The 9,627-nt window shown below is 37.4% G+C and overlaps 1 protein-coding gene across 1 annotated transcript; it reads left to right on the top strand.

Moving 5' to 3' along the window:
• The first annotated feature begins 4,957 nt into the window (after positions 1-4,957).
• On the top strand, positions 4,958-5,970 carry LOC142164034 (uncharacterized). Its single transcript, XM_075221199.1, has 2 exons — positions 4,958-5,358; positions 5,634-5,970. The coding sequence occupies exons 1-2, from the start codon at positions 4,958-4,960 to the stop codon at positions 5,968-5,970; spliced, it is 738 nt and encodes a 245-aa protein (XP_075077300.1).
• The last annotated feature ends 3,657 nt before the right edge of the window (positions 5,971-9,627 follow it).

Here is a 9,627-nt window from a genome sequence, read left to right as displayed (position 1 = left end):
ACACCCATTCCTCCTATTCCAATTAAGCCTGTGACGTTTCTACATGGCCAGCCATTAATTGAATGGACAAAATCTGAAGTTCAGCACATAAATATAATTAAAGGTCTTTAATATGCAGTGGTAGGCAAGTTATCGTACGGGTGGCCAGACCTTCAGTGATATCTCCTTAATGTGGAATTAAAGGTGAGTGTAGTATTGGATATTTTAGAGATCGACATGTGCTCATTAGACTCACTTTACTGGAAGATTTTGTTACTATCTCATCCAAAGGTGCGCATTACTTGAAGGCTAAAGATGGATACCATTATCAGATAAGGCCGTTAATTTATGATTCAAAGTTTAAAATTGACGAGGAAACACCTTTTGCTTTAGCTTGGATTTCTTTTCCAAACTTGTTGGCTACCTTCTTTGTGAAGGAATGTTTGTGCTCAATTGCTGCTGCTGTAGGGACACCGTTACATCTTGATATGGCAACTATTAATAAAACTAGACCTAGCTGTGCTAGGGTAAATGTTCAAGTAGACTTGCTAGCTGACTTTACCAAGAAGATAAGGATGGACATTGTTGATGAATCTACTGGTAAGGTTAGAACTAAATGGGTAAAAGCGCAATATGATTATATTCCCAAGTATTGTAAGGAGTGTAAATTGCAAGGCCATAATGAGGATGAATGTTGGAGATTGCATCGAGCGTTAATGGAAGACAAGGTCAATGACAATCAGGTGCAGAACGATAAGAAAGATGCCAGAAACAGAGACAAAGGTCCTATCATGGTCCTCACAACTGGTAAAGTAGTGGGGAATACATGTGAACAATGGAAGAAAGTGAGATATTCATGTGAAAAGCGGAGGAAAAAGGATGAGGTTCAAGAGAAGACTGGGAAAGAAATAGTACCAGTTAACAATGTAGCTTTTCATCAGGTTCAAACAAACAATAAATTTGCTTTATTGGAAAGGGAAGGAGATAATGATAGTAACAATCAGCTGGTAGTTGTTGAAGATAGTATTTTAAAACCAGCTGCGCCTGTGCATTATCCTAGTTCAGCTGGAACTGGAGCTACAGATGAAGGAAAAGAAGCACGCTCAAATCACAAGGACAAGGAGGATGCAGCAACAACAGTGAAAGAAACGACTACTCAATAGGTATCTAGGACTTTTGTAAACAGTTTTCCAACAAATCAATCGTGCCAGGAGGTGCCATCTCAATCTTTAGCTCCAACTAAACTTGAGAAGTTGAATGACAAATTAAAGAATTATGGAGGCAAACTTTGGTGTGATCAGGCAGAAGAGGATTCAGAAGAGGGTGAATCATTTGAAGACAATGGTGATAATGATAAACCTGATGAAGAGGAACAAGAGCAAGAAGAACAAAGTGTTAACGACATGAGTGGAAGACTTGAGCTAACAACTGGTGAAAACGTGAACAAAACTAGTGACACAAGAATCCAGCAGGAAGGTCTACATGTTGAAGTGCAAACTCAGAACTATACCCCTAGCATGGATATACAATCAGCCCCAGTAAACCATACTTCATCTACAGTAAACCATAAAATTCCCAACATTGAACTGATTGATCCAGGAGGAATAGAAGTTGGTGAACAGCAACAAACTGAAGAATTACCTAATGGCATGCAACAAAAACTACAACCTAAGGCTCTTTTGCAAGACAAGATGGAGTTAGGTTTGAGAGCCAAAAAGGGAAACAATGCTCTACAGCAAATTGCCTCAGAGACACATGCACTTACATTGATGGAAAGTGGTAGCAAAAAGCTCATTCCTAGACCTACCAAGAATCAGGTGATGGCTACAGAACAACACATGGGCAGGGAGGAGAATCAACATGCCAACAGTAGGGATTTAGATGAGGAGTCGATTGCTCAAAACTTGATGAATGTGTCCAGGCGTGGAGATCTTTCTCCAAGGCATATGGAGAAGATTACATCAGCTGGAAGAGGTAGAAGGAAACAATCAAAAGATATCTAAGCTATCCAACCAGCAGGAGTTGAAACAAGACGTACCAACTCTAAATCTATAATCAATGATTAATGTTATGATTTGGAATGTGAGATCGGTTAATAATAAGAGAGCTTTTGAAAGGCTCATTACAATACATAGGCAGCATCAGTTTCAGTTCATTGGTTTAATGGAACCCATGAAGCAGTCCAAGAAACTTGACAAATACAGAAGAAAAATTGGCTTTGCGCAGGCAATTATCAATGTATCAAATAAAATTTGGGCTTTTATTCATGAGAAGTATGATGTTACTCTATTGACAGATAGTATACAAACAGCTGACTCTAAAGTTGTTTGACACTGAGGAGCATAAAGAATTCATTCTAACTTTAGTTTATGCCAAATGTAATGCGATTGAGATAATTGAACTATGGGACTCCTTACATGCACTTGCTAGTGATATGACTTTACCTTGGCTTGGGGGGGGGGGAGGGTGATTTTAAAGGTCATTTGGGATGTAGAAGAAACATTTGGAGGCCTCCCAGTACATATTAATGAAGTTGATGATTTTAGGCATTATGTGAATACTTGCAACCTATTTGATCTTGGCTTCAAGGGAAGCATCTATACTTGGTGGAATTCTCGAGCTGAAGAAGACTGTATTTTTAAAAGACTGGCAGATGTTTGAGAAATATGGAGTTACAACAATTCTGGCCTGGGGTGGAGATCTCTCATCTATCAAAAATAGGATCAGACCATTGTCCTATGTTGATCACTACAAATGTTGATACCACTACGATAAGAAAGGCATTCAAATTCTTAAATTTTTGGATTAAACATGATGTTTTCCAAGATGTAGTTAAAGAGAACTGGCGAGCAGACTTTTGCGCAAATCCTTTCATTCCTGACAATTACAAACTGAAGAAGTTGAAAAAGGCATTGTCATTGTAGAGTAGAGATACATATGGTGACATTTTTCAGAAGATATCAAGCTTAGAAGAGGTAGTGAAAGTGCATGAGACACAATTTGAATTGAACCCTACTGTACAGAATAGAGAAAGGCTATAAAGCGTACAAGCTGAACTGTTCAAGTTTTTGGCTTTAGAAGAAGAATTTTAGAGGCAAAAATCTGGAATGGCATGGTTTAAAGATGGCGATAGAAATACAAATTTTTTTCATTCCTAGGTCATTGGACGAAGGAAAAGATTGCAGTTAAAAAGAATCCAAAACAGTGCAGGTGTGTGGATTGATTAAACAGAAGATATGGCAGAAGAAGCTATCAATTTTTTCCAAGCAAAATTTCGAGAGGATTCTGTCCCTTCAGCTTTTGTAATTTTAGATCATGTACTACAGATGCTGAACAGGGAGCAGAATGAAGATCTTACTAAATAGCCTACTGGTAATGAAGTTAAACGAGCAGTCTTTGGATTGAATGGAGAGAGTGCAGGCGGGCCTGATGGATTCACTGGCTGCTTCTTTCATGCTTGTTGGTATATTATTGGAGAAGATGTGATTGATATGGTGAAGGCATTCATTAATGGCCAAGAATTACCTAGGTTTGTGACTCATACAAACTTGTTATTATTGCCTAAGAAGAAGGTGGTGACTACCTTTTCAGATATGATGCCTATTAGCCTTAGTAACTTCATCAACAAAGTATTTTTCAGAGTCATTCACAAGAGGTTAGTAGGGCTACTTCCTAATCTTATATCTGATGAACAAGCTGGCTTTGTCAAAGGAAGAAGCATAGCGGAGAATGTTCTCTTAAAATAAGAGATTATCACGGATATTAGATTGAGAACAAGGGTACGACTTAATATTTTAATCAAGCTAGACATGGCAAAGGCATACGATAGACTCTCATGGCTATTTCTGACAAAGGTATTGAGGAAGATGGGCTTTTGTGAAAGATTCATTGGCTATGTTTATGGAATTGTATCAAATAATTGGTATTCAGTCGTTCTAAATAGGCAACCATATGGTTTATTCAATTCGACTAGGGGTGTGAAGCTTGGAGATCCCTTATCTCCTACTCTATTCATTCTAGCAGCTGAGGCTCTATCGAGGGGTTTGAAAGCTCTCCACTTGAATCTCTACTTCTGTGGTTTTGGTTTACCTAAGTGGAGCCCTAAGATTAATCACTTAGCATACACAGATGATACTATTATTTTTTCGTCATCAGATGTCACTTCATTACAATTGATCATGGAAGTATTAGCAGCATATGAAGCAGCATCTGGACAACTGATTAACAAAGCTAAGTCTGCTGTGTATATGCATCACTTGACAGATGAGGATATGGTTAGAAAGGTCCAAAGGGTTACTGGAATTGAGCGGCATGACTTCCCCTTTACATATTTGGGATGTCCAATCTTTTATGCTAGAAGGAGAATGGATTATTATCAAGGACTTATCTCAAAAGTCCTTGATAAATTACAATCATGGAAGGGTAAACTCTTGCCTATTGGAGGTAGAGCAGTGTTGATATCTTATGTTTTGCAAAGTATGCCAATACATTTGCTCTCAGCAGTTAATCCACCCTCGTTTGTGATTAATAAACTTCATAAGATATTTGCTAGATTTTTTTTGAGTAATTCTATCGATGGTAGGAATAGGCATTGGGCATCGTGGGAAACACTTTTCTTGCCGCATGAAAAAGGCGGGGGTAGGCTTTAGTGATAGGATTTAGATCACTTCATGATATCTCCAAAGCCTTGTTTTGCAAGCTTTGGTGAAATTTTAGAACTAAGCCTACATTATGGAGTTCATTCATGAGTCAAAAGTTCTGTAAAATACTGAATGCCATGGTGGTATCTTGGAAATGTGGATCACATGTTTGGAGGAAAATGTTGGAGTGTAGGGACATGATTAAGTAGCAAATGTTATGGCAAACAAAGATGGGATCTTCTCTCTTTTGGTCTGACAATTGGACGGGGCTAGGTGAATTATACTTTGTGACTCCCCCTAATTTTTATTGTGACGAATCTGTACATAATGTGTGAGATATGGTGGATGAAGGAGGGTGGGATGAACAAAGACTAAGGGAGAAGATACCTGAAGATCTAGCAATGAACATACTAGAAAATATCAAAGCGCCAACATTACATGAAGACCTTGATAATGTTGTGTGGATATTGGAGACAAGAGGAAAATTTAGTGTGAAATCATCATGGGAGTACATAAGAAAAAGGAAGGATACAAGTATAGTATACAAGAATATGTGGGTGAAAGGGTTACCTTTCAAGATATCCTTTTTCATGTGGAATGTTTGGAAAGCAAAACTGCCTCTGGATGAAACACTTAAAAGGTGGGGGGTTACTTTGTGCCATCGAAATGCTGGTGCTGATCAAATCCGGATGAGGAAACATTGGGACATGTCTTCTTCAGATCTGTTGCAGCCTCTAAGGTATGGTCTTATTTTATCTCACATGCTGGATTATCTTTGAATGGCCTAAGCTTGAATTAAGCTGTAGTTAAATGCTGTACAATCCATGTCAATCCACGATTAAAGCCATTCTTTCAAGCCTTGCCTTGCATCATCGTGTGAGAATTATGGAAGAGGAACAATAGTTACAAGCATGGGGAGGTGGTGTCGATCAGTAAGGTTATCTATCAGGTATCCTCAACTGTGCAAGCATTAGTTAAATTAAGAAAACCAGGGCTTCAACATATCCCTCACAGATGGCTAGATTTGTTAAACATGCTGAAACATTACACGCCTAAATTGGAGGTACATAAGGTGATATGGGAATTTTCTATAGAGGAATGGTTAAAAGTTAATACGGATGGTGCATCAAGAGGGAATCCTGGCAGAAGTTCTATAGGGTTTTGTATGAGAAATGAACTAGGATATGTGGTGTACGCATGTGGCAAGGAAGTGCAGGAGACTACGAATACAATAGTTGAAGCAATGGCGATGGTGGAAGCTCTAAGATACTGTTCCCAGCATAATATTACTCAATTTTGTTTGCAAACATACTCAATGATGCTCAAGAAATATGGAAACCACCTTGGATGATAGCTGAGTATGTCGAGGAGATAAGGAGAATTATGGACTCGTGCAATGCCAGAATATCTCATATTTTTAGAGAAGGGAATAAATTGGCTGATCACTTGGCAAATTATGCACTAGATTATGGTTCAATTGAGTGTGCTAGCTTTCTTGAACTGGAAGGAAAATAGTAAATTATGATAAGATCTAATGTACCTATATGAGAATAAGAGTAGTGATGAAGTTAGTAGATGAAGGGATATGGAGAATGGAGAGGGAGAATGTTGGGAGCTTAGCTGGTCACCACCTTGTTCAAATCCTTTTGAAGAAGAACATGGTGAGATTTTATACTGATGTTGTGTTCTCTTTTTGCAGGAAATGTTATTGTATCCGTGCCTTAATAAACCTTCAATTGGTGGTATTAGTACATTGTACTCATTCCATTGAAGGGGAACCTGGCCATTTCAAACCAAGACTGCCCCATGAGATGGGCATTGATATTGGCTGGATAATCATTTCGGATATAATGGAACATCTATGGAATAACTGCCAGGTACACATGCAATCTAGTACAATTGAAGAGGACAACCATGGCTGGAACGTACGGAAACAAGCAGCAAACAACCATGAAAATTTGATGACAAGATGGCTGGACAACATGCTTTACCAAGGATAGACAGTGCAAACATTGACATTTGCACATATTTTCTCGTGGTCAGCACGACTGGTAAGTGTTTTAATGCACTCATATGAGCATAGGGAACAATTTTATCGAGCAAAAGGGACATGCTTAAAGTTAAAATCACAACAGAAAATCCAACAAAAACAGGTGCACACTGAAGAAACAACACTGCCCAGTTTTTTAACATTCTGGACAAGCGTGTTTGTGTTAGTGAGAAGGTCACTCTTTCAATTATGGTTACAAATTTGTTACATGGAAGATCTCTCCACAAGGCTGATTATTATGTAATGCTATTACTACGTTGTTACACTAATTCACATGGATAGTATTAGATCAAAATCTACTATCAATGTCGAGATTTATTAACTCAATTTTGGTAATAGGTGCTATGAAATTCTCATAGGTAATTTCTTTATATTTTGTAAGACTATACACTATATTGTTTTGTTTTTATTTTTTTCATATATATAAAAACTAGCCCTAGAAACCTTGCCTAGTGGTTTGCCAAAAACAAAAGAGACAATTGTTCCTCCATGCTTAATATTATTCCTTCTCTTCCAAAGTTTCGAGGATATAATTGTTGGAGCAGCCTGAAAAAGTGCCTTTAGTTAAGGACAACAATCAGCATTCCACCATGCCCTAATCACCTAATGAATATGTATCATATTTACTACAATCCCAGCAGTCTGAAAGAAGACTTTCCACACTCTTGAGGCAGTAGTACTATGAAGGAAAATATGCTGTAGTGTTTCTTGTTGAGGAGGAAAGCAGCACCAGCATTTTGATATAGTGTGATAATTATTTCTCCTCCACAAGTTATATGTATAAACCTTTCCTCTCCATAATCTCTATAGGAAAAATGATATTTTGAAGGGTAAGCCTTTAGTCCAAAAAGATTTATGTTCTGGAGTTTTGGGTTCTCTTTGTCTCAAGAGATGCCATGCACTTCCAACTATAAATTTACCTGAGGCTGTTGGCATCCATTTTGGAGTTTTCCAGTATTCATCTGCATTGTCGAAGTCAACCTCTTGCCTTATGTGGTCAGCTATTTCTTCTGGGAAAGTTCGATCCAGTAGTTGATCATCCCATCCATGAAATGTTCTCAATTCTACAACCTCTTCTAGGTCTTCATTGATAGAAAAATCTGTGGGTACTAGATGATATAGAGCTACAATTCCAGTCCAATTTTCATACCACACATTTGTGGAGCCTCTCTTCATTTTCCATAGGATTTCATGCTCTGTTACACCCTATATTTTCGTACGTAAAAGTACGTCGTAAGCAAACTAATGTCTGAACAAAAATGAGATCATCTTTGAAAGTATATAAAGTAAGTTAATCGTGTTACATCGGAGGTTATAAATATTAAAGATCATGAACAACAAGTACAAAGAGGGTTAGAAGGTTCAGAAGCTAAAGGAATTGAAGAAATAATATTTCGTCGAAAGTCGACAAGTTGGGAATGTTATAACATGTACTTTTGGGGTAAGACTAGGGTGATTAATATTATAAGGAGGTTATGTTATGAGCTATGTTAGTCGTATGATAGTCGTGTGTTATGTTTTGAAGTCAAGCAAGTTGTGGAACAAAAATCGATGAAAGTCATCAAAAGTTACGTTCATAAGTTTTACTGAATTCTGTATCAAATGTAACTGTGATTTTATCCCAATATACTTAGATTTACGGGGTGTTCCACCTATTAAATTAAAGATCTATGATTCTATTTTGTAACTCATTAAACCGTTTGTCAATACAATACTGGAATAGAGAGATATATGCATTTTTACAAAACTGCGCAAACTGCTAGGTGACAAGTAGGTGTGTCACCTACTTGCTTAAATGAGAGTCCGAAAATGGGGCAGTTCGGTTCGTCCAAAGAGACATTTTAAAGGCATGTTTCATTCATCTAATACAATGATAAGAAGGCACAATAACCAGACCTAAACCTCTGCAAACATCCTCCCAAAAATTACACACAAACTCTAATTGAATTTCTCTCCTTTTCAAGTTCTAGTTGGAGGTAAATTCTTGAGTTTGAAGAACCAAAATAGGAGCTGAGTTATTCAAAAAATAAGGTAAGTTTACTTCTCTATATTATCCATTTTTTTCTGCTATATATGTATGGAAAATCGTTCTATAATTGTAAGAACTCATGGGACGGTGATAGGAAGCCGTGGGTTTGAGATATTCACTTGTAGCAGACTGTTTTGTGGACTGTTTTGTGTTGCAGTTGGATTGTGTGTTTTACTACTATTTTATATAGTTTTGGATAAGGAGGGTGTGTAGAAACACCAAATAAATGCAGGGTGGTGGGCAGGTCATTCGTTGTAATATTTTCGGGTTGTTTGACACTACTACGGTGGTCATTTTGTGTATGAAGAGATTAGGATGTCTTGGGCTGTTTTGTAGTATTTTGTGGTGTATATAAGGTTGGACAATAATGTATATATGTTGATATTGTTGTGTTCTTGTGTTGTTGGTGTTATCTTGAATTTGGAGGAAGTAAGGATTATAGGGGAGATGCTGCTCGTTTTAATACAAAATAAGCTTGTCATTCGTTGTGTGATTGTTCTACCTTTCATAACTTAATGATAGTATTATTATCATTGTTATAGATTAAGGTGCGAAGAGGCGAGTTCAACTTGGTGATCGGAAAGATTTTGATAAGGTATGTTAATGCTAAACCTTTCCTTAATTTTGGCATGATCCCGTAACTAAATGAGTTTGATAACGAGACATAAAGAGAAGTTCGCATTCCTGAACTTATGTACATTATCCTAGTCTCATAAGTTACAGTATTCTCCCTTATCAGGACTTTATATTCAGTTAAGTATTATTTTCTTCCAGTCAAGAGAGCAGAGGGTCTATATGTATACACAGTATTACAAGAGAGAAGAGAGCCTATATATGAAGTATTACAGTATTTTCATTACTATCGAGCTATAATCGATGGGCAGGCCCCTATTGGGTAACCTCTAATCAGATGGTAAGTTATATACCGA

The sequence above is a fragment of the Nicotiana tabacum genome, chromosome 9 (assembly GCF_000715075.1).
Source record: "Nicotiana tabacum cultivar K326 chromosome 9, ASM71507v2, whole genome shotgun sequence".
NCBI classification, from domain to species: Eukaryota; Viridiplantae; Streptophyta; class Magnoliopsida; order Solanales; family Solanaceae; genus Nicotiana; species Nicotiana tabacum.
Note: the sequence above shows the minus strand (reverse complement) of the source record. Positions and strands in the feature narration are given on the sequence as shown.

Coding starts and splice junctions, on each gene's coding strand:
- LOC142164034 (XM_075221199.1), top strand. CDS start 4,958: ATGGTGGATGAAGGAGGGTGGGATGAACAAAGACTAAGGGAGAAGATA. Junction 5,359..5,633: donor GATCTGTTGCAGCCTCTAAG/GTATGGTCTTAT, acceptor TATCCCTCACAG/ATGGCTAGATTTGTTAAACA.